This window comes from Mus musculus, chromosome 13 (assembly GCF_000001635.26).
Source record: "Mus musculus strain C57BL/6J chromosome 13, GRCm38.p6 C57BL/6J".
NCBI classification, from domain to species: Eukaryota; Metazoa; Chordata; class Mammalia; order Rodentia; family Muridae; genus Mus; species Mus musculus.
This window is the reverse complement of record NC_000079.6, coordinates 54,067,284-54,092,764: the sequence shown is the minus strand read 5'-3', so window position 1 is coordinate 54,092,764 and position 25,481 is coordinate 54,067,284. Positions and strand designations below refer to the sequence as shown.

General features: G+C 45.5%; 1 protein-coding gene and 1 long non-coding RNA gene across 6 annotated transcripts in view; one reads left to right on the top strand and one right to left on the bottom strand.

The window, feature by feature from the left end:
- Sfxn1 (sideroflexin 1) overlaps positions 1-21,109 on the bottom strand; it is a 36,691-nt gene extending 15,582 nt beyond the window's left edge. The window contains exons 1-5 of one of the 5 annotated variants that reach the window (XR_003950425.1): positions 20,833-21,109; positions 7,142-7,316; positions 3,706-3,876; positions 1,444-1,542; positions 317-392 (exon numbers count right to left, since the gene is read on the bottom strand). Coding sequence is in view for 3 of the 5 variants with exons in the window: in XM_006516849.4 (XP_006516912.2) it covers positions 317-392; positions 1,444-1,542; positions 3,706-3,876; positions 7,142-7,305 (510 nt within the window). In the remaining 2 variants the exon portion in view is untranslated. Of the gene's footprint in view, positions 1-316; positions 393-1,443; positions 1,543-3,705; positions 3,877-7,141; positions 7,317-20,294 lie in introns of all 5 variants that reach the window. The other 4 variants (XR_003950424.1, XM_006516849.4, NM_027324.5 and 1 more) reach the window with 4 other exon arrangements.
- Gm52069 lies at positions 2,543-4,405 on the top strand. The gene is made up of 2 exons (XR_003950719.1): positions 2,543-3,082; positions 3,628-4,405. It is a non-coding gene; the product is annotated as a predicted gene, 52069 (long non-coding RNA).
- Positions 21,110-25,481: the final 4,372 nt, after the last annotated feature.

Here is a 25,481-nt window from a genome sequence, read left to right as displayed (position 1 = left end):
AAATACCAGAACTTTGATTTGAGATAGTAGCTCTACCTCTTCAAGGCACATCCCCGGACTCCCATTCCAGTCTCAGAAGGGCTTTTTAGAAAAGGCATTTAATAGTTAAACCTCAGAGCTGGGAACAGACCAGTCTTGGATGATGCTTCTAATTACAACCCTTCCTTGAGCCACTAGAAGATACAATTAAAATATGTGGTTGAAGATGGCTACAAGCAAGCCAAGTGACTAGAAATCTTGAGAAGTGACAGAAGCACCCGGAGTGACAGGTGAGAACAGGTTGAGACACTTTACCATGGAAACAAAGCTAAAGTACCTTGGTTAAGGCATTGAGTCCTAGGGCCGTTGCCACAGCGCCAGTGGTTGCAGAAACATAAGCCGTTCCCAGCTCACTGGAAAGAAAAAAAGAAACTGTGTAAATGACAGGTATACATCGGGGGATCATGAACTATGACCGGAAGAAACTGGGGACACAGAAATGAATAAGAAACCAAGAGTCTGCAGAGCAAAATCTGGGCTCACTCCGTCAGAGTGAGCACCCAAAGACAAAGCAAAGACATCCCTAAAACTGGGCTACAACCCCAAACAAGCAGACATGCAGCTGAGGCGCATGGAAAGTGAGGAAGGAGCAGGGATGAGAGGGTGTGGAAAGTCACGGACACAGGAGAGCCTCTGGGCAGTGTCTGAGGCATATTTGCACAAATCAAAATTGTTACTCAAAATATTAACGGACATACAGAAAGCAAAGGGCAGCTCTGCCATTCTTACAACGTTACCTCACTGTATAAAAAGAGTCCAAGCTTATCTCTAATGTGCAGCCGAGCCTGAACCATTCTGCTCATTGTGAGAAACTCCACTGGGTGGCAGGTTTCCGTGTCCCTTGCTTCGTTTGATGATATCAAAGTATTAGAGGAGTCAAAGGCAATTTTCAAAAATAAAACAGGAAAACTATTTCTCTTTCAAATACAGTGCAAGTGATATCTATAGTTTTATTTATTCAATCTCAGTTTGTCCCCCCTCCACTTCCCTGAAATCTTCTTAAACAGGAGACAAATTCATAAGCCCATTGCTTTCTTTGGAGTCCGGAAATGAGGCGCTTTTTAAAGCAAAGCATCTAGAAAGGTCGCACAACTACAAAGTCCCTTCATTTTGTTTCGAGGCAGGGGGCTTTGACTTATGTAGCCCAGAGGGAATTATTTAACAGAGGCAGGGCTGAGGGCTGCCAAGTTGGCATTCTGCAGGGTCCTGAGCTTGGGGTATAAGCCACACAGCTTTACACAGCACTACACAACAAATGGCACAACTGTCGTCAGAGGAGGCAGGCAACAGCAGACAGTTCGAGAGGGAGGAGGAGAGACATTGCATGAGCAAGCAGTGTGTATAAGTGCATTGCTATACAAGGAGCAGGGGCTCATGGAGGACAGGTCAGCCCCATAGCCTTACTTCACAGTGAGGGGAGCGTCACCGCTTCTGTTGGTGTAGTTGACCACGGCATTGAAGGACTGGTTTATCCACTGCCAGAAAAGCACAGCCGGTGTGGTCCTAAAACACAGCAGAGTTGTCACATACCACTAGCACCAGTGAGCATCCCTCGGGGTTCGTAAAGAGATGTTAACCATCAACTATCAGCAAGGAAAGGCACAATGCAGGGAGATAGCCTGGGCTACAGATGTAGGGCCACAGAGCATCTACCTTGACACTCCGTTTCCTTACCATCAAGCTCACAAGGCTCCTGTCTCTGGGTTTCAATTGCTGTGGTGAACATCATGACTAAAAGCCACTTGGGGAGGAAAGGGTTTGCTCAGCTTAGACTTACACGTTATAGTCCATCACTGAAGGAAGTCAGGGCAGAAACTTAAGGCCTGGGGGCAGGAGTTGATGCAGAGGCCGTGGAGGGGTGCTGCTTACTGGCTTGTTCTCATGGATTGCTCAGTCTGTTTCCCAGCGCAGGGGTGGCATTACCCACTGTGAGCTGGTCTCTCCCATATCAATTATTAATCAAGAGAATGCCTAACAGACTTGCCTACAGGTCAGTTTTTATGGTAAGATTTTTCTTATTTGAAAGTTTCCTTTCCCAAATGATGCTAGCTTATGTCGAGTTGACAAATAGATTATATAGGACACTTATCACAAATTAAATAAATAAGTAAGTAAATAAATAAATTTTACGCAAAACCTGGTACAGAGTAGATAATAAATGGATCTTCTCTTGGGTAAAACAAAACTATTTGCAAGCAAAGCAGGCTTGGCTCTGCTTACCGGTTTAATGCATGAGGATGCTGTATCATTGTCTATCACAGTGCCTAAACACTTCTGCATCTACAGAGAGAAAGAGCAGAATTTGTTTCTAGACTCTTTTTTTTCTCCTATCTCATTTTTTTCCTTCCTTCTTTCCTTCCTTCCTTTCTTTTTTTTTTTTCCGAGACAGGGTTTCTCTGTGTAGCCCTGGCTGTCCTGGAACTCACTCTGTAGACCAGGCTGCCTCGAACTCAGAAATCCACCTGCCTCTGCCTCCCAAGTACTGGGATTAAAGGCGTGCGTCACCATTGCCCGGCCTATCTCATTTTCTTAAGACTTTCACACTTAGGGGAAATGTCACCTTCCTTTTAAACAAAGGTATTATTTAGTATCTTTTTAAAAAAGCTTTATTTCTAGTCTTAGGTGTTATGAATGTTTTTGCCTGCATGTATGTGTGTGCACCGTGTGTGTACAGTGCCTGCCAGAAGGTGATGGTCTCTTGAAACTGGAATTACAGACAGTTGTGAGCTGACATGCGGTGCTAGGAACTGAGCTAGGGTCCTCTGCAAGAGCAGCCAGTGAGAGCTCTTAGCCATGGAGCCACTTCTCTGGTCCCTGATTTTGCATTTGAGGCAAAACACGCATTTAAATAAAATGAATTGTGTTATTTATTATTATCATCATAATTATTTAATCTTATCTTGTTTGCCAGGAACAAAGTCAAACTCATGGCCTCTGAGTGCCTGAGTCTCCTGTGTGCTGGGATTCCAGGTCTGAGCCTCCGTGCCTAGATAAAACAGATGTTTGTTTATGCACATCATGCTAAAGGCTGCTGAAGAGAATGGTAACATTCACTTAGAGCAGAAGTGAAGATGAAATGATATCCTTCTTAATGTAAAAGCAACACTGCCTCATCTTATCTTAGTAGTTACTTTTGCTGTTGTTGTTTGAGACAGTTGCTAGCTGTATTACCAGGCTGTTCTCAAACTCAAAACCCTGTCTTAGTCTCCCAAGAGATGTAGTTCCAGGGGTGAACCTCTCTATCCACCTCCACCGTATTTCCAGCTGTCATAGGTTCTATTTTATTTTAAAGTTTTTAATTTGAATTTTTATTTATTTTGTATGCATGTGCGCATGCACACACGTGGAGTCAGAGAATGAATAACAATTCGGCTTGTTCCATCCACTAAGTGGTTCCCAGGAGTCAAACCATGTGTTCAGGCTTGGTGGCAAGCTCTTTTACTCAAAGCACCATCTCGCCTGACCTATATCTTCTTTCATTTTTTTTTTTTTTTTACTGACTATATTTATGGGGTATAACATACTCTGACATAGGGATGAATTCATCCTTCTTGTTAACATAATCACTGTGGCATTTTATTTCCGTAGAACTCATATTAAAATATTCTTTGAATGACTGCAAAAGCACACTGACTAACCCGTGACGCGCACCCTGCTGGAACGTACCGGTAGAAGGTCATCATGCAGCCTGTGATGGTCATGTTCATCGGGACCTGAGCTGACATTCTTCCTATCAGAGTCATCTTTTCACCGGTGTCAGGATGGAAGGCCGAGTCGTACGCGTACTTCGCTCTCCATAGCTCATTTTCCGTGAGGCCGGCAGGAACGATTCCTTGCCTAGAAGATGACAACAACCGGTCCAGCAACTGCCGCCCCTTTCGGGCATCGCCAACCATGAACTACATGGTTTGCTCGACTTTACTATGCCTACGGGACCTGGCAGGCCTGTTAGAGCGTGGGCTGTAATTATTGTTTTTTAAAATATTTCTATGTTCTGGGTACGAGGGACTGAACCCAGCGCCTCACACATACTGAGCATGCACGCTATCCCTGACCCATGCTCGCAGCCTAGAGCATAAGAACAAAAAAACCCAACTACAGCAAACTCCTCAAACCCACTCACCTTGATTATCCATAACTTGGAAAATAACAGAAAGTAACATGTCTACCAAGCAGTGTTCAACTTGAAGATATTCATTGTTTTAAATGACGTGTTAAAAGTGCCATCTGAATTTGGCAAACTCTGAACCATTTTTAGCCGTCAGACCAACATGATGGCTCTCAACGCTATTGCTTTATTTCAAACCTGTAGTTGGTGAACAGGTTAGGGACCCTTTGGTGCAAATAAAGGGCTTGGTGCACAATTTGTCATATTTTATCATCAATGAAATACTCATTGTCAGAAATTTAGAAAATATTCAAATTTAGTGGAGCTCTGAAATTGCCCAGAGCGTATATACTGTTTGCCATTGGCAACATTTGGGGAAATACAGTCTTTCAAGGTGTTTAAGGTATGATACCAAACCAGATGCTCTCTAACCAGGGTCTTTATTCAGTAATAGTCTACCCATCTACATTGGGTTAACTCCCAAGTTGATGTCCACATCAAAGAGGATATGGTTCTATAGATGCAATTAGCCAAAGGGAAATGCTATTGGATAAGTAGTCATAAATCTAAGGAATAGTGTCTGTGTACAAGCAGAAAAGACAGGGTACAATCACGTATCTACAAGCCAAGGGATGCTGGCAATTCCCAGAGACAAGGGGGACCCTTCCTGAGAATCTTCAGAGGGAGTGTGACCCTTCTGTGACTCAGACCCATCCTCTAAACACTACAGATTACTTTAAAAAAAAGAGAGAGAGCTTTAAAAAAAATCACTCTCCTAATGTTGGGATTTTAATTGTCCTACCTTTTCCACTTAGAAAAGGATGTAGGAATAAGCTTTCATAATAGAATTCTACCCACATCCAAGATTATTTAGAAATGAGAAAATCTTGCTAATGCAACAGCCATGTAAAAATATTAAATGTTCCTATGACTTTTATCCTTTGCACATGAGTCTGAGTTTGTAGGAGGTGGAGGAATTCCCCTGGGAGAATGTCTACAACAAAGGCCAGGCCTCAAATCATGAGAAACTGACAAAGTCAGATCCCTATATGGGCCAGGCTCAGGGGAGATGGCCAAGGGTGAGTCTAAGTATGAGTGATCAGTGTGCAAAGATTAGCAGCTGCAGCTTCCTTCCCCAGGACATTTGCAGCCCCAGCCTGCTAATCCACAGAGCCCTCCTACCCAGACTAGCTAGGCCCTCCTCTGTGCTCCACCTAATAAACACCTGAGGTTCCGGGTTGCTTGGTAGGTGCCCTCCAACACAGCGCACAGCTCCACTGGATGCCAGCTTTCCTGTATGTGTGTGTCTGTCTTTTCTTCCTTCCCTCTCTGCCTCATTCAGGGTTCCAGGACCCGAGCTGCAGGCTGTGGCAGCAAAAGCTCTTGGGTAGGAATGTATCATTGCTTAGTCTTATTTCTAGTTGGCTGGTTTCTATCAGCAGGCATGTAAGGCACAGCAGGTTTAGTTCCTAGGCTCTTGCTGTGTTCCTTTTAACCCCTTCCTTCCTTCCTCTCTTGACATACTGCAGACTCTGGTCAGACTTACTCTTTACTGGTCCCTTTCTAAATGCCTAGCCTGAGGTGCGCTATTCCTGGAATGTTCAGGTGCAGCGCTCCTGATGGTCCGATTCCCTGTATCTGATTGGCTTTTCCCTAAAGCAGAAGTCAGCCAAGTAGTGTCCATGCCTAGATGCCCCTTGGATTACAGGGATCTTACATTTTAAAAGGATTATAAAAAGTTAACAAAATTATTATGTGACTGAGACTCCTTGAAGTATACAAAGCCTGAAGTACTTATTCTTTCAAAACATTTTATGATTATAAGAGCAGGCATGTATGTGTACCACATACGTGCCTGGGCCTTTGGACCCAGAAGAAGGCATCAGATCTCCTAAAATTGGACATACAGGCAGCTGTGAACTGCCACGTGGGTGTTAGGAGCTGAACCCAAGTCCTCTGCAAGATCAGGAGTGCTAAGTCTTAAATGTAAGCCCCTCTCCAGTCCCTAAAATATTCCTTATCCAGTCTTTTATAGAAAAATAAGTCTACTGCTGAATTAGCTGTCCCCAAGCATACAAATTCTGAGATTAGGGTACTGTCTATAGAATGCATGGTATTTGTTTATTTGCATTTCATTCCAAATGTTCCTCATTTATTTTTGAGATGGGATCTTACAACATTGCTCAAGCTTGTCTTACACACTGGCTAGGTGAGTCTCCTGCCTCAGCCTTCTGAGTCACTGAGACTCAGGCAGGTAGCATCATGTCTGCGTTCTCTCTTATACGTTGGTATCATCTCTAGATTACCTGTCACACCTCAAGAAATAAAAATGCCCTGTACAGTTAGACTGTATTGCTCACGGAATAGTCACAAGAAAAGTCTGTCCATGTCCAATATCAATGGAAGACTTTTTTCTAGAGGTTTCTACCAGAGCTGGTTAAAGGCAAGGCCAGGGAAATTGATGAACATGGAGGACAGACTGTCCCTGCATGGGTAGCATCCTCTTAAAATCCTGCGTGGCTCTCTCAGGGATGGGGTGCATCTCAAATCTGCATGCCTGAACTCCCGTTAGATTCCTTCCCATCTGAGCATACACCTAGAAAGTCTTTCTCACTGGGGCTGTTTCTCAGCAGCCACGGCCCTACCCTAGTTATCAGGAGCCAGTTTCCTGAATGATGCTGTTTCTGTACAAAGATAGAAAGATGCTTGAGACACTGGTGTTAGAGAAAAGGTTTCAGGATGCTGGGGAAAGAGACCTCACAGCTACAACGAACACTGGCTATTTTTTTGTGGTTCTACTTGGTCTTCCTATTTGCTCATTTGTTTTGGTAAGCAGCAGTTTACTGGGGGAAAAAACGTACTGCAAAATCACGAAGCCATTTGAAAACAGCAACGAATCCATCATGCAATAAGCTGGGAAATGTAGCGCCGGCTGGCGGCGGTTACCCATAATTGCGCACTGCGCAACCGTGCACCGTGCAGCGCCAGCATTACCTGTAGTCATGCACCACTTTCCTCGCATTCTCTAGCTGTTCGTTCGTTAAAAGGATATTTCTGGGATCAGTAACCGTGAAGAAGTGACTGGCTCGGCCAATGAACGTGCTCTGGTCCCATCGAGGCTCCTTGATGTTAATGTTGGGTGGCACTTCCCCAGACATCGTCCCAGATCCTGAAAAGGGAAAGACAAGTCAGATGAAGTGACACAGTTACTACAAGCTTATTGTGCAGTTCACGATTAACCTGTGTGTAAAGACGCTTGGCAGACAAAGGCTTGCCACACGAGCGTGGTGGCCTGCATTCCAAACCTACGTCAAAGGTAGGAGAATCAACTCCACAAATTTACCCTCTGATTGCCACTGGAGTGCCTTTGCATGTGCTTAACCCCCTCCCCCACACAGTGCACACACTTGCTCTTACGCTCATACCAATTTAAGTAATTAATTAAAACACACACACACACACACACACACAAATACTTCATGTTTAAGTTTTGCTTTTCTTCGGTCACATTCATAGCTATCACGGGGTGCATGTGGTCCATAACTGCCCAGCTGGAAACCGTTCTAAACCAAAGCAAGCTGTTTACAAACCTCAGTCTATTTCAGCAAGACTTCAGAAATTTACCACATCTTTCTCATCTCTAAAGTACATAGTATTTCATCATTGCTTCCCTGTAGGAAAGTCAGAATCACTCTAGATAAGGCAGAAACATACAAAGTTTTAACAAGGGTTGGGGGCGGGGAGGGGAGGGGATGGCTCAGTTAGAAAACTGCCTGCAATACAGCATGCTGGCCCAAACCTGGAGCTTCCTGGAGCCAAACCAGCCAGCTCCAGACTCAGCAGGGGACCCTGTCTCAAAAAAGGGGGGGGGGGTGCGAGAATGATCTAGGAAGTCACTTGATGTCAACTTGCACATGCCCTTGAGCGAAGCAGCTGATGTCAAAGTTACCGCATTCTGGCCTAACAAATGTCATTTCCTAATGGAAGTAACAGACAATACACAAGAATACAAAACTATAAATAATGACAATGGATGCTAACAATTATAAAACTGAAAGAGATGGCAGGTTCTTTCAGCCTGTTCAGCACAAAACCTGCTCATCAAAAATTAAAGATCATCTTCTTTAATTTACCAGAAACACCGAGACAAGCAACACAAGCCGACAGCCCCACAGACCAGACATGGCACCTCCCCTTCCCTTAGAGCCTGCCTGCTCCCCTCCCCTTAGAGCCTGCCTGCTCCCCTCCCCTTAGAGCACGCCTGCTCTCTGGTCCATGACTATTTGCTCATTTACTTCCGAAGAATATTGCCTACTTCAGAGCTGCTCTATAATGTTATGCTATATGCTTCTGGCTTGCAGAAAACCACCACCTTACTAGGCAAAGAAAGTAAATTTCCCACAATCCAGCCTCTCTGTCATAATTGACACTGTCTTCAGATATTCCTTTCCTGAGAACATCTACAAGCATATAAAAATTTGATGTGCTATCTTTTAAATCTTATTATTTAATTATTTTATAATTCCAAACATGAATATAATGTGTTCTCATTGTATCTATCCCTCTCCAAACTGTCCTGTGTCCCCTCTACGTCCCCCTCTCAAATTTATGACCTGTTCTTCTAATATGTCATATATATATTATGTATGTGTTACATATTCATATATGTGTATATACACACATATACATAGCTCAAGTCCAAGTATGTACATATGTGTGATATGAACCACTTTGGCATGGGCAGCCTATCACATGATTCACTCTGAAGAAACCTCCTTCTCTCAACAGCTGACAAGTCCTTCCCTCATCTGGAATGTTGACTGACATGGTCTCATTCAGGCAGCCCATATTGTTGAGAGTAAGTGGATGCAATTTGCCCACTACATCCAGAGGACACCATTTCCCTGCAGGCTTATTCCACCTCAGCCCAGCACTTCCCACCCCTACTGGCTCTTGCAATCTTTCCACCCCTTTCTTGGATATCTACTTTGTTTCATAAAAATCCCCCAGAGGTGTCAGCTCTCCACTGTGGACTCACAATAACCCTTTTAGTCCTGCCTTGTGTTAGCTCTCTATGTTACACATAACACCACAGCCTGTCTGGGGCTCTCTTCTGTCATATCTGGTGATTCTCTTGGATGAATTCTCTGGTGATGGCGAGTCAAAGGATCCAATCACTAGAGAGGACTCATGTCATTTTCTTATACTTTTTTATTTCTGTTTCTAACATTAGTTCTAACCATAGTTTTGTTTAGCATTCATGAATTCTAGGGACCACTAAGGCATAAGATGAAAATGCTAGGTCACCCTACCCTTTGTCCGTAATAATGCATCACTGATCACTGGGTCAAAATTGACCACGTCAGTCAGGCACCCATGCCTGAAGCGGCGCAGCCAGCAGTGAATCTAGCTATTGATAAAACAGGCTAGGACAGCAGATCCAGATAAAAGTAGGTGGGGAGCCAACAGGAAACCACTTTTCTCCCAGCTGTGAAGTGTCAACAGCTCCATGTCAGAGTGACACCACTTAGGAGAGACCTGGCTTTGCAGAATCACAGATGCTCAGAAACTTTGCATTTTGAAACATAAGAGTGAATCAACCCACCCTCCTCTGCTCCCCAGCACCAGAGTCACCGAGTTCTCAGCCCAGGCATCACATTAGGGAAATTCTGGACTCAGCATCCTAAGTCCATCTCAACACCGTAGTTTCCAAGGAAACAGGGACGAGGGTCTGCTTCTTTCCCCAGTCATGGTTTGTGCTCATCATAATGCTGCAGAAATAAGTTACACTGTCCTCTACAGTGCTAAGATAACCCTTCCTTCTCTGCTTGGCTAGAGCCCATACAACTCCCCTGGTCGTGATCTTCCTTACTACAATGAGCCTGGAAGTACTCCTCCACTGGACAGCAGCTCCATCCCTGCTGGCTGTTGCCTGATAAGGTTATAATACACAACAGACCCAAAGTATAAATTAAAATAAACAGTTGTGCATGTTAAATCCAGGGACAGAGACATATCGCAATTCACCTTATTTGAGGGGTGCAAGTCCTCACAGTGGATATCTGAAACCACAGATGGTATGGACCCCTATATTTTTCTATATATTTAATACTCAGAATAAGGTTAATCGATAAACTAGGCACAGCAAGAAGTTAACACTACTTACAGTGGAACAATACATATGACAATATAAGCTGTGGGAATGTGTTCTCTCTCAAAATATCTTACTGTTTTTGAAATTTCCCATTCAATGTTTTTGGATTATGATTGATCATTGGTAGCTAACAGGTAAATGGGTCTCATAGACAACAAAAGGCTGGGTCATTGTGTGGAAACATGGATTATTTAGATAGCCCACCAATAGTAAATAAAAACTCCAGTTTATATGTAGGGATGCTTTCAGATTCACTCACAGAGGGTAGCCAAGACATCTAAGCACCCTCCATAATGGAGAGGAACCCAAAGGTTGTCTGCACCTCCAGCTGGTCTGACTACCTTCAGTGCCTATGTTTGGAGATGAAGGTTATTAAGGAATCTCTACTGATTAGGCAAGTAGTCGTCGTCGTCGTCGTCGTCGCCGTCGTAGTAGATAACTACAGTAAGAGATACAGCTAAAGATGGAAGGGATGGTTCAGTAGCCCAGAGAAGCTCAAAAGCAAAGGCACATCACATCAAAGGCTCAGTTTGTTCCTACAACAGCACTGGCAAAGACAGAAGCTCTAAACCACAGGATACATGGGGGTGAAGGAGAGCTTTTAAAAACACACACGGGGCTGGTGAGATGGCTCAGTGGGTAAGAGCACCCGACTACTCTTCCAAAGGTCCTAAGTTCAAATCCCAGCAACCACATGGTGGCTCACAACCACCCATAATGAGATCTGATGCCCTCTTCTGGTGCGTCTGAAGACAGCTACAGTGTACTTACATATAATCAATTAATCAATCTTAAAAAAAAAAAGAAACAACACACACAGGCCTTTTAGAGATTCTCACACACTAGGCCTGGCTGAGGCTGCCTGGACATGTGACTCCACAGGTGGTCTAGCAAACCTTCAGCTCAATGGGTGGGCACTGGACCATGCTCTAAATATGGCTACATGGCCAATGTTCCCTTCCTGCCCACCCTGTGATGTTCTCAGGCTGGGGTAAACTCTTCCCCAGGGGACAGTTTTTCTCAAGAGCATTCTCTCTCTTTTATGTTTAATAGAGGCAACAAGGCAATATTTTAAATGTAGCTTTCACAGAATTCCAGGGTTTTTTTTTTTTTGTTGTTGTTGTTTTGTTTTGTTTTTTGGGTTTTTTGTTTGTTTGGTTGGTTTTGTTTGTTTGTTTGTTTGTTTTTGTTTTTCGAGGCAGGGCTTCTTTGTGTAGCCCCATCTGTCCTGGAACTCACTCTGTAGACCAGACTGGCCTTGAACTCAGAAATTCGCCTGCCTCTGCCTCCCAAGTGCTGGGATTAAAGGCGTGTACCAGTTCTTAACAACAAACTTTGTCCAATGTGTTAAGTACAAGCACCATTTTGGCTAAATTGTAGCCAACACCATGTCATTAGTGGATACTTTGTGGTAGTATTGCATAAGAACTATACAGGACATTACAACTGAATTATCCAACAAGCTTATCATACAGACAGGAAACCTGAGACCCAAGGGAAGGAAATGCTCTGTCAGGTGACATGGCTGAAGGGGAGAGGGGACCCCAGCACATCACTTTTTCTCTCTAGTCTCTTTAGCTTTTTTTTTTCCCTTTAAGGATAAAATCAGTTACTATCTATAGAGTACTGGATGGAGTCTCTGAGGTTCCCTTTTCCCTTTAAATAAGAAAGAAAACTTCTTAGAAAGAAACTTCTAGTACCGTGGACATCATACTTCACAGAGCATAGCCCAACAGAGCCACAGGAACACTGCAGACAGAGGCCTTGTAAAATTTCCCTTCTACGGGACAAAGATGGGTCAGGAAATGAACATTTTCCTATTAAACCCAGAGGTACCCTGGATGCTTGAGAGCATGTGCTCTCTCCTCAGGCCAGTGCTGAAATAAGCCAGCTCAGTTTCCACAACAGCTGTGCCCTTTCTACACATTACAGACTTCTTACAGATGAGGAAAGATTTTCAGAGGCTATTCCCAACCTACGGAGGAAGAAAGCAAGGCGGCTTTCTCTGCACAGAGACCTTCACACTCCAGGCGAAACTGTCAGATCTCAGAAGCCGCAAAGCCCCACAGAAACTCTTGTCCAAGTACACAGTATGGTGCCCAGGAGCTGAGGAAACGCTGCATTCATAGTTCTGAGGCTTGGCTCAGGGGTTTTGGCTCCAGATCCTGTGATTATCTGAGTAGGTCCAGAGTCACAAGCTGGAGCTGAAGTGAGGCTGGGTGGACAGCTGAGCAGAGCAGGGGCTTCCAGTGGCTGGAAATGCAAAGTGACTCTTCCCAGGGGGAAGTCTGCCCCAGTCTGACTTCTGACCTCCAGCACACTAAGAGAGTAAATAAACTTGTTTTAGGTACTAAATGTGTGGTTTGTTAGTGTGGCAAAGGGAACAAACAGGGCTCCATTCCCTCACTGTGAGTCCAAGTGGCTTTCTACCGGCACAAACTGGATGCAGTAACCTGTGCTCCCCACGCCCAGAAAAAGAAAGGCCACCAGATTCATCAGTAACGCTGCATCAGCATCTTGCCTGACACGGCTGATAGAGGGCCAGGTACAATGTAACTATTTACTATGATCTACTAGCCAAACCCTTTTTAAAGTATCAATTTCCATCGGCAAGCAGTGCTTTCACTTTCTCCACTTCTATTTTCTTCAGGAACCGATTAGTTTTATTTAAAACAAAACAAAACAAAAACCCCAAACAAAACAAAAAACAAAAAGAAAACCGAAAAACCTACCTCCTCCCAGCCCCACCCCGACTCTGACTCCCAAGTTCACTTGGGTCAGCCATGGGCAGGAACAGGGTTGTTTTTGTACTTGGTACTCAGGCGCCCTGTGTATGTCAGGTGGAGGAAGCATGGCCAGCTTCACTTTGGGTCAAGAGTGGGCCAAGGAAGGGGCTGTTGCGTGGGACTGTGGGCATACCACCTTCCTCCTGCCCATTTGGTCAGTTTGTTTCAGGTCCTACTGCAGCTGGGATGGTGGTGGCACAGGGTACTGGGGTTAGCGGCCCGAGTGGCATACAGAGATGGGGTGCCCTCTTCGCACAGACTGATCATCCTGACTGGGAATACCACACACACAACTTTTGAGAAGTGAGGTTGTGGTGGTGGCTAGGTGAAGTAACGGGATGGATTGGTTAGCATGCAGAGAGCAGGCGTCCAATGGCTATAGTTAAAGGCTTGTTTGTCCTGAAGGTTGAGACTGGGCAGAGTTCAAACTACTCTTTAGAGGAGTATTCTTGAGACAGGAAACAAGAGATTTGTGGTAATCAGTGATGTGGGTTCTCTAACAGAGGAGTTAGCTGAGAGAGGCTGCTGCCTGCCTGCAGAAAGGCCTTCTATTGCTCAGTCTCACACCAATACTGGGGACTGGGGACGGTGTGGATGCTCACTTAGCCACAGAGAGTTCAAGGAGATACACACTTTCCAAACGGCAGAAGGAGGCACGGGTAAGGAAAAATGCCATACATAGCTCAAAAGAACACATTGCAGACAATAGCAAAGAATGTTCAGCTTTGGTACACTGGAGGCAAATGAAAGGTACCCTGGAGAGACAGGAGACAAGGGGCTTCCAGTACGTTCTCGTCACATCTATCCGAGGCTACGACAGACTGTTAAAATGCATCCCTCTAGACAACCAGCAAAGATGCAGGAGCATCAGGGCCACACCCCATGCCGGTGGCACTCCATAGAGCAGCCAGGAGGCATCCACAGCACAGCACTGCCAGCTGGTGGTGAACGGTACTGGGGGGTTCACGTAGCACACTGGCAGATTTCTCATGTTCCACAGTCTGAAGGGAATTAGTGCCACAACCACGCTAGCCCGCCCGCAGCAGACGCACCAGAAGAAAGATTTGGGGCAAGAGGTCTCCCCTTGCATTTCAAAAACTGAACTGTAACTCCTAGAGTTTTGGCTGGCTTGGGGTTAGTTTTGAATGGAGTCTGTCCCACGGATGCCTGACTGCACTGGTCAGTTAAAGTATTAATTCCTATTAAAGGATCTTTTATATGAGTGATTTTAGTCCTTACATTTAGCACCTAGCCTTTTAGAAACACCCGCTTTTATAAGAAACCAACCAACCAACCAACCAACCAACCAACCAACCAACCAGATAGGTGTAAAGCATTTTCTATAGTTTACTAAGAAGCAAAGTGATTTCAAGCTCTTTATCTATGAATAATCATTAGCTTTTACAAGTCATTCTTTCTCAGTCTCACAAACAATTTAGGATGTCAGCCACTAGGAGCATTAATTAATATTATAGCATTATGCTGCTTTTGAAACTGGAATTACAGTTAGCTGTGAGCTGCCATTGTGGGTGCTGGGAGGTGAACTCAGGCGCTCTGCATGAGCAGTAAGTTGTGGGAGGCACGGAGGTCCTTGTGCTCACAGAGAAGCACTAGGGAAAGCCAGGAATGTTAAACACGCAGTTCTTCAAAAGAAGAGACTGGAGAACCTGTTTTCTGTCCGGAAGGCAGATAGTGGGGGTGGTTTATAGCCTGGAGACCTTTGCACTATCTGAGTGACTGAGACCACACCAGACTCTCTCCACTCCTCCACCCCTCAACCTTTACGATGGCACATGCAGTCTATAGAACTCATCTTTATGGAAGATGTCATAATCGCTTTACAGAGAATCTCGATGTAGTCATTCCACGCCTTAAGCTTTCTTGTGCACGTGGGATTGAGGTGATTGTCACCAGCAAACTTTTTTTCCAAATCATGCTGTGCTTCAATATGCCTGAGACAAATTGCCTGTCGTCAGACCTGCAAACTTTGAACCAGCCCTGAGTACTGAGCTGTGTTGAACCAGATTTCCCTCTTGGCTCACGCTGATCATTATTACCTTGCTGTTCCTGGTGTTGGCAGAGATCACCTATAATAAGTTGTCTTTCTTATTCATAGAGGCAACCATTTTTTAGTTTACCCATTTTGCATGTATGTATGTGCATGTGTGTGTGTGTGTGTGTCATGGCACACAACTCAGAGGATAACTTGCAATAGGTGGTTGTCCTGAAGGTGGAGATCTTGGCGATCTACCTCAGGCCATCAGGCTAAGCACCACCTATGGAGTCATTGCTCCAGACCTCGAAACAGTTTTCTAAGGGGACAAGAACACTCTGTTAGTGTTAACATTTGATCTCTTGGCCAAGGCTCAGGAAGCCTCATCAGAACACATTTCTCTGGTCTCTGTAGATACTCATTAACAAACATGGTTAAACGCAGCCAGTGCACACTAAGGCAGTTTCACTGGCTTAGGCTCGGGTCCAATGTTCTTAACACGCAAAACATCAGGTTGAAAAGCAAACAGATTATAATGGAACATGTCCTACATTAATCTCTTTAAATACGCATGCAGAGACCCTTCACACAGCAAGCTGTCTATGCATAGGCCTCATCCACGTCTGCTGAAGGGGGTTGTAAGACCAGTAACCCAGCAAACCCTGTCTGAGACTGGGATCGCATTGACGGGTGTTCGAATCCACACACTGGTCAAAGGTACTCCTTATTTCAATGGGCTCAAACTACCTTAAAATTCACACCAGCTGCCAGGCAGTGGTGGTGCACTCCTTTAATTCCAGCACTTGGGAGGCAGGAGGATTTCTGAGTTCAAGGCCAGCCTGGTCTACAGAGTGAGTTCCAAGACAGCCAGGGCTACAAAGAGAAACCCCGTCTGGGGAGAAAAAAAATTCACAGCAGCTAAGTCACATGCAGACCACAACGAGGAGCACAGAAAGCCGGTCTATCCTCAGCACATGATACTGTAAGGCCAATGGCTGGGTCAGTTCTCTCCCAGCACCACCTGAGGTAACTGAAGCAATGACTGGATTAACTTGCCGCTGGAACTTAGAAGCCCATGTCTGTCAGACTATTCTCTCCAAAGAAATTATAACTAACCAAGAAAATGATTCTTACCTGAAAACAAGAAACTACCAAAAACCAACACTCCCCATCCGCCCTGACCATGATGGTTTTTTTTTAGATGTTATGGGACCCCTCAAACTTCAGGGCTCCCTGAGGACCAGGGGACAATTCAGAAGCCACATCAAGAAAACTGGCTACTGGAAGAATTAGTAGCCACTTGGGCACTCATCTGGCTCTAAAATTAGACCCCTTAGGAATGCCAAGTGAGTTTTGTATCTGCAGCCCCTGGCACGAAGGACTGAGTATGAAACTCCTCCGCCTTCCAATTCACCAGCTTGTTGCCAGTAGAGTTCATTTGTTTCTGTCACCCTACCTCCTGTTCTTATCCTCACTAGGTAACAGGGGAACCAGATTGCTCGTGCTTACAACACTACATGGCCCAATCTTCATGAGCAATTCGGTGAGAATACCACCGCCTTCCCTGCGCCACAGGCAGCAAACAGCTGGGTAAGGGAAAGGACCAGCCCTTGACACCTAGGTCCTGGGGTCCTTCCTTCACATGTCCACCTCCACGACTCCAGGTTAAGTTTGTTACGACTGGGCACTGTCAACCAGTGGGCTAGTCACTTGAATTGACTTGAGATGCAGTTCCCACCTCTGCCAGCTGTTCTGTAGCTTGAGTCCTAGATGAGGGGAGTTAGACATGCATGAGAGCTGCTACCAGGGTAAAGGCAGAAACCTATGCTTGTGGGCAGAGCAAACCTGAGCTCAAAACTCAGCTCTGCCAACTACTTGGAGGACTGATGCATGCTATTCAACAACTTTAAAACATTTATAAACGTGGAGCTCTGGATACCAATAAGTACTAATATTTGCTAACCACTTACTCCAAAAGCTGTCTTCACAGCATCTGTGATGGTTTGTATATGAGTAGCCCAGGGAGTGGCCATATTAGGAGGTGTGGCCTTGTAGGAGTAGGTGTGTCGCTGTGGGTGTGGCCTAAGAGCCTCTTCCTAGCTGCCTGGAAGTCAGTATTCTGCTAGTGGCCTTTACATGAAAATGTAGAACTCTCAGTTCCTCCTGCACCATGCCTGCCAGGATGCTGCTATGTTCCCACCTTGGTGATAATGGACTGAACCTCTGAACCTGTAAGCCAGCTCCAATTAAATGTTGTCTTTGTAAGAGTTGCCTTGGTCATGGTGTCTGCTCCCAGCAGTAAAACCCTAAGACAGCATCCCCATCTAAACTATAGAACCATCACTACCCTCATTGGGCACAGGAAGGCAGTTCATTAACTTTACTCTGGCAGTGCCCAGATGTGAACCCAAGTCACTTGCTGCCAACATCTCTGCCCCCTTGAGAAATGCCTGTAACTCTGGGACAGCATGGATGTAGAGAGTCTGACAGGACAGAGTTGAGGTAAAACTAGTGTGTCCGAGGTACACTGGGAATATCCTAAGACCAGGCAAACCGGGAAACACAGTTGGAGAAAAATTAAAATATAAACCAAGTGACTCAGTCTTACGGAAGACCTTTAAGGCCTGAGCTAGTGCAGTCTAAATATTTCAGTGATGTCCCAGCTCTTTGTCTCTGCTGCTACTGGCCTGTTTTTCCAGGCTGGCTCTGGACTAGAGAGGATCCCCAGTTTGTCACCTACCCTGGGACAATCAACAGAATGGGAACTGAGCCAAGCAAACATGACATGGATGGGAGCATGGACTCTACAATCCCACAACATAGGAGTTACTTTTCATCCTACATTTCATTTTCCTGATGAAGAAACCGACCACGGGAGCGATTTCACAGAGCCCATAAGACTGTAACGTAGAAGGTGTTATTGACCTCATAAATGAAATGTAGTGATGGAGAGCGGAAACAGCTGTCCTCACTGGCAGTGGCTGGCAGAGAATGGAGGGGGGCTGCATTCGCTCTCCAGAGATCCTCACATGTGTCTAATCAAAAGGAACTTTCTTCAAAATAAACCAAATTTCAGACCTTTAGATATACACCAGACTACGTTTGATTACTGGTTTTGAAAAGGAATTCTCTCTCTGACGTTTCATAGACAAGGAACATGGAATGAACTTCCCCAGTGACTGGTGACAAACCTTTAACCCTGGCTAAAGACTAACAATGGAAATTATATTATAATTTCCCTTTGAGATGAGGTAGCACTAGTCTGCAAAAATGATAACACACTACCCAACAAGGAACAGAATATATCGAACATATTCAGTCCATCCAAAAGAGTCTTTTGCCATCCAAAAGAATCAACTTGGGGTTGGGAGTTTAGCTCAGTGGTAGAAGGCTTGTTTAGCAAGTACAAGGTTCTGAATTTAGTCCTCAGCTCCAGGAAAAAAAATCAACTCATAGATTACACATAATAAAGTCTATAAAATTATGTTACAAATTAATAGTGTCAACTAAACAATAAATTTGAACTTTGTACAGATAAAGGACCTGGGTGTTTTCTCCCTCCCCCACCCCTCACTAAGTGATATATAAAGTTTATACAATGATAGAGTCCTAACAATAATTTTTTTTTCCGGAGACAGGGTTTCTCTGTATAGCCCTGGAACTCACTTTGTAGACCAGGCTGGCCTCAAACTCAGAAATCTACTTCTGCCTCCCAAGTGCTAGGAAAGGTATGGACCGCCTGGCAACAATGAGTTTTTACTTTCAAATTAATAACTAGCAAAGGAAATGAAGGAACGAAACAGATTATTACAGACTAATCTAGATTTCTTACCTTGAAGTCCAAACCACCTTTTCAACAGCTACACACAGCTAAAGGCACCCTGTTTGCACAACTAAAGCTGCCATTTCTGCAGGGATACTTTGTTTCATTTTCAGGCAGCAGGAGGTCTGCGAGATGGCTAAGTGGTTAACTTGTTACTCTTTCAGAGGACCTGAATTTGCCACATCTGGCAGTTTGCCACTGTGGGTAACTCCAATTCCAGGGGGGGGGGGGGCTGATGCCCTCTTCTGGCCTCTAAAGAGCACTTGCACCCAGACATATACTACATATATACTACTACTACTACTACTACTACTACTACTACTACTACTACTACTCCTCCTCCTCCTACACACACACACACACACACACACACACACACACACACACACACACAGTTTAGATAAAAGAGAAAGTGGCCCCACTGCTTTATGAGTCCTTTTGGCCTGGCTGTCTTCACAGCTTTCTTGGCAGAAGTTAGGAGGGGAAAGGGGATGCTTCCTCTCAGCCAGCTTTTGCTGCACACCCCGGGATAGTTTCACCAAACTTTTACAGAAAACTAAGCACAACTCTCTCCATTTTGCAGACCTTTGGCTGCACCCTTGAGTACACAGATGGAGCAATTCCTTATCAGAGCTGGGTGGGAATTAACAAACTCTTCCCAAACACTGTTATTGCTGTGAATGTGACAACCTCAGTCCTGGGAGGGGGGTGGGGTGGGGGGTGGGGAGGGGTGGCCTGAGGTTCTGGGACTTCCTGCTGAACTTCCATTTGTCCTCTAAACAGCTCTCCTTCACACAGCAAGCCTGAGTCCAGCATTCTAAGACCCACAAAGTCCTCTTCTTTACCTCAGTGCTCGCCTCTCTACTCCTGCCTCTGCCTGGAACAAGGACGGAGAGAAAAATCTAGGCAGTGGTTTTCAACCTTCCTAATGCTGTAGCCTTTAATACATGGTTTAGTGATTCCTCCAACTATGAAATTATTTCGTTGCCATTCCATAAACATAATTTTGCTACTGTTATGAATCGTCATGTAAACTTCTGATATGCAACCACAGTTGAGAGCTGCTGACTAGAGGCACCCAAAGTAGGTGCAGCAGATGAGGGATCAGGAGTGTGAGAAAACTATAAAGGGAGAGTCCCGGGTAAAGGCCCAAATTCTGAAATCCAGCAGAACTACGCTTTTCCACGAGGTCTCTCAATCGTCACATCGTCACTGAGGGACAAAGTGGAAACAATATATATACTCGGATTGCCTGGCTCTTCTCCCTGGCCAGCTGTGACACTTTAGGCAAGTTATTCAAGTTTTAATGCCTCAGTTTTCAAATCTGGATTATGGATTTGGCAGCATTGGATGAATACAAAAGTCAGAGATCTAACTCCGGAGGCACAGACCTTAGTGTGGTCATTGTCATTCTGGAGGCGGTTGAACCTGAGATGATCAGCAGGAACACGATGTGGGAGCTGAGGGTGAGGGTCCCACGGTTCTACCTGGGACACTTCGGTCCCTTGAAGAGATTAAGAGCTGGAGGTCGGCCACCAAGTGATCTCCACGCGGACCTCCGGGTCCCAGCTACTAAGAGCCACCTGGTCACCTGGCAATTGCGCGCGCCCATCCTCGTGGAGACAGTCCCCTGGCAGCCATCTTGGCCGCCTGCACCCAGCATGTTTCGTCACGCGGTGGCTAGGGACGCGTGGCACGGTGCGTGATGCTCCCCTTTCACATCTGTTCCACAAGATCAGTTCCACGCTGAGGCCTCCCTAGCCCCAGTCTAGAGCTGCGGACTCACGAGGTCCCGGGCGTACGTAACCCGCCTCAGGCATACCCCAGCGCGCACAGTGGACCCTACTGGGTCCCCTGCAGCCCCCGAGATTGCGCCATCCCGCGCGCCTCCGGCTCCCCGCGCGCGCTCCGCAGCCCCCCGCCACTCACCGCCTACCCGGCCGCCACCCGCGCCGCTCGGTCCCGTTCGGCGCCGCCTCCAGCTGCCGGAAGCGCCGCGGCCCCGCGCGCCGCCCCCAGGAGCGCGGCCACGACGCGCGCTCACGACGCGCGGCCCCGCCCAGAGGTTCCTGCCTCTGCCTCGGTGTCATTCATGGCTTTGGCTGCTGAGCTCCGCAGTCTGCGCACGCCCCATGTGCCCGCGCTTCTGCTTCTGGCCACACTGAGAACTCCTAAGTTCATCTTAGCCGCAGCCCGGGTCAATGCCACTGTTTTTCAATTTGGTTTTTTTTAGAAGACCACCCATCATCATTGTTCCTCCATTCATTTGGGCTAATGCTTCTTTTTTTTTTTTTTTTTTTTTTTCCATTTTTTATTAGGTATTTTTTTTTTTTTTTTTTTTTAAAGATTTATTTATTTACTATATGTAAGTACACTGTAGCTGTCCTCAGATACTCCAGAAGAAGGCATCAGATTTCGTTACAGATGGTTGTGAGCCACCATGTGGTTGCTGGGATTTGAACTCGGGACCTTCGAAAGAGCAGTCGGCGCTCTTAACCACTGAGCCATCTCGCCAGCCCCTAATGCTTCTTAAAATGGGGGAGCTTGGCACAGCCAGCCCTCTAAGAAAAACTAGACAATACAAGTGCCACCTTCAAAAGAGTCACTGGCTGCTGGACAGAGATGGGACCATAGGGGAGGTGCAGACCAGAGGTCATGAGCTTAGTCAGGTTGGACCTGGTTAGACCAGGTTGGACGATGAGGAGAGAAGCATAGAATCTCGGACGCATTCTGAAGGCCAGCACAATACAACAAATAACGAATTGCATTCTCTGCACAGGTAGATAAATCCCCTCCCCCTTTTTTTAAAGACAGAAATTCTACCCCAAATAACCTCTACAAGCAATGAGATTCCGAACTGAATTTGGATTCTGTGTGTGTGCGCTCACACACACGCGCGCCCATTGAGTGTGTCTGTCTGTATCCCAATAAGGTGACTGTAAAACGTATATGAGAAAACAAAGAGCCCAAAACAGCTAAAACACTTTGAAGGAGTAGATTGTCCTACAGTTACAAACACAGAAGAATGGTAAAAAAGAAAGGATGTGTTTGTACCAGAATCAATGAGGAGCTCCATCCAGCCAATCAGACATCCAGGACAGGCTGAAAAAAAAGGTCACCAGAGGGGAACATGGGGGGTGGGAGTGGGGATCAGGCTTCTACCTTTAGGGGCTTCTACTGTGGGAGACTGGCCCAGAAGGCCCTACTAACATTGTAAAGAAAAGCAGTGCTCCTTCTGAGTGTGGATGATGTGACCAAGGCCACACTGATCAAATTAAATACCCATAGGTCTAAAAGAGCTGTTGCCTTGGAGCCTTCTGATCCACTGCTTCAAGCTCCAGCTGCCTTGACTTCCACTGGGTGATGGACTGTGCTTTCCAACTGTGACCTAAGATAAACTCCTCCTTCCCTTGGGTGGCTTTTGTTGGGATGTTTTATCACAGCAACAGAAAAAGAAACCAAGACAGTCCCCACATTAAAAACTGGTCTAAGCCAAGAAGATAGTTTGTCTGTTACTGCTTTGTCCCATTGCACCGTGCTCGTTAAACATGTCCCTTTATACCTAGTACTGTCTTGCGTGAATTCTTTTACTGCCCAACCTCCCCACCATACCTGTGGCTCCTGAATATACTGCATCACAAGGCAGTAGGATACACTGCCTTAGACAACAGAAAACTAACTCAATTGCAAGTGAATTCATAAAACAAACATGGAGAGCAGAGCTTGGAGCAATATTTCTCAGACATTTTCAATGGTATTCATTATACTCAGAACTTCCATATGTCCTTAGTCTGATTCTAAAGCAGACTGAAAAAGGACTGAGAGAGAAAGCAAAGACCCAATGTCCTGACTGGTTTTCTAATCAACTTGACACATGTTAGAGTCATCAGAGAGGAGGAGTCTTAGTTGAGAAAATACCTCTATAAGATCAGGCTGTAAGCAAGCTGGTGGCACGAATTAATTTTTTAATTCGTCATTGATGGGGGAGGGAGGACCCGCCCATTGTGAGTCATGCCACTCATGGGAGTCTGGCCCTAGGTTCTATGAGAAAGCAGGCCGAACAAGACATGAGGATCAACCCAGTAAGCAGCACCCCTGCATGGCTTCTGTCTGCATCAGCTCCTGCCTCCAGGTTCCTGCCCTGTTTGAGTTCCTGTCCTGACTTTCTTAGGTGATGAACAGTGAATGATGAGGAAGTGTAAGCCAAATAAACCTGTTTCTCCCCGACTTGCTTTGGTCATGGTTTCATCACAGCACTAGTAACCCTAACTAAGACAACCAACAAAACACAAAAGGACTCTACAAAGAGCTAGTGTGTGTGTGTGTGTGTGTGTGTGTGTGTGTGTGTGTGTGTGTGTGAGAGAGAGAGAGAGAGAGAGAGAGAGAGAACCCATACATTGTAAACAAGTATTTAAGATAAATATATCAATCCACTGTGAACTTTGCAACAGTAGACTATCTAAGTTAACATCTTTGCAACAGTATTTGTAACTGAGGGCTATGCAAGCCACCAGGTTGGCAACAGAGCAGAAGGCATAGTAGAGACAACTTATCTGTTTTCTGTTGCTACAGTAACCATATATACTAACTTTAAAACCCTAGGTGGTACAACTGTAACAGTGTGTTCTGTCTCCGAGTCAGTGTGCTGGCTGGGTGTTTCTACCTCTTTGGTTGCTCTCTGCTTATCCTTCATCCCTACATGACTGATGGCTGTACTCATCTCTGCATTTGAGGGAGGCCTTAGGTACAACAGTGGGCTGACTTCACTCTGCTCTGGTTTCTTTTTGCCCATGGGCTGTACTGGGCATGTTTGCCTAGCAGGGAAACAGACGGGAAGGAAGATAGCAGAAGCCAAGACTTAGAACAGACATATTCCCATTTCTGCTGCAGTCTGTGGGCCCAAGCAAGTGGCAAAACCATGGGCCATTCAAGAGGAAAAGATCACACCGGTATGGTCAGGAGCCGTCAAGCAACATTGTGCAGGTGAAGACTTGGGTGTCCCCCAAATTCTGTCATATGTGTCTTTGCCCTTTCTCTTGGGAATAGACCCTCTCCCTCCTTCCATTTGATCTGATGACCACTTATCCTTTTAGACCTGCCTCAATTACAGGTACATGGCCCACACTGGGTCAGACTCCTTGAATTTGCAAACACTGGAAAAGAGACATTAATCCTCTCTAGTTCCTTTGCCACACACGAACACAGATTGAGGGTGCTAAGCTAAGAGGATTCCAGTCAAAGGAACCAAGTAACCCCCTTTTGCCAGTTTGCAGGAGTGAGTTAGCAGAAAGATAGAGAGTTTGGAGAACATGTCAGACCTTGAGCCTAGTCAATCCTGAAGCCAACCCTGGGCTTCTAGTTACAGGGACAAGAAATCTCTCCTTTCCTGTCTTAGTTTGGGTTTTATTGCTATGAAGAGATACCAAGGCAACTCTTATAAAGGCAAACATTTAATTGGGGCTCATGGTGGGAAGCATGGCAATGTGCAGGCAGACATAGTGCTGGAGAAGCCGAGAGTTCTTTATCTTGCAGCCAGGAGATGACTCTCTTCCAAGCAGCTAGAAGGAGGGTCTTAAAGCCACCCTCCACAATAACACACTTTCTTCACCAAGGCCACACCTCCTAATAGTGCTATTCTCTGGGCCATGCACATTCAAACCACCACAATCCTTCACCCCGTGCATATCTTCTGAGCTGGATTTCCAGACCTGGTTGACTGGGAATTCATGGCAAAATCCAAGGCAAATAGAACTACTGAAAAAAGTAGAAGGCATAGGTGGACAAAGGGGGAGGAAATGAGAGGAGGCATTAAAAGAGAAAGTGGGTGTCTTTAGGTGTTTTGCACCATTGCTTTAAATAGTTTTGTCATTATTGTATATTTGTTTTGTTTTCCCCCAGGGCAGTAGCTTTCCTGGGACTGAGGGATCTTTGTTTGGTATTGAAACAGAAGGAAACAGAAGGCTTTGGAAGTTTTGCTCTCTAACCCTGCTGAGAGCTGTGGGGACTTTGCATTTGAATGTGGACTTTGAGCCATTCAGGGAACAGTGCGAACAAAAAGCATCGCTGTAGTCAGCACTAATCCGGGTACATTTCTGAGCATCATCAAAGTCTGGTGTTCTGAGCAAAGACGTTGCTGAGCTCTGACTCTTCCTTTGCTTTGTTGGTTGGTTGGATGTTTCCCCTCAAGTGATAGGGAAGCCTAAAGGTTCCGGGTCGAGCAATCCAGCAGAGCCTTGCAGATAGGAAGAGACTAGCAATAACTGGATGCCCACCATGAGCTGGGCATGTGCTGTAATGTGCAGTTTTCTCTAGTTTGTAACATGGCTATTCGACATGGTAAAACAAAGATTGAAGATCTGGTCTATGTGTAGAAGAAGCTATACACTGCTTCTGGGCTTTTCTCCACAGAAAATTTATGTATATTTTGTCAATGTTGAGATAGGCTATGCTTTCCTCTAGGAATGATAAAGTTGTCACTTATGTTAATCCAATGCTAATGGATTATGCATTTTGTTATAGATGAGGCCATGAAGTTAGATGTTTTAAGATGTAGGTTGGTATACACATATACACTATAA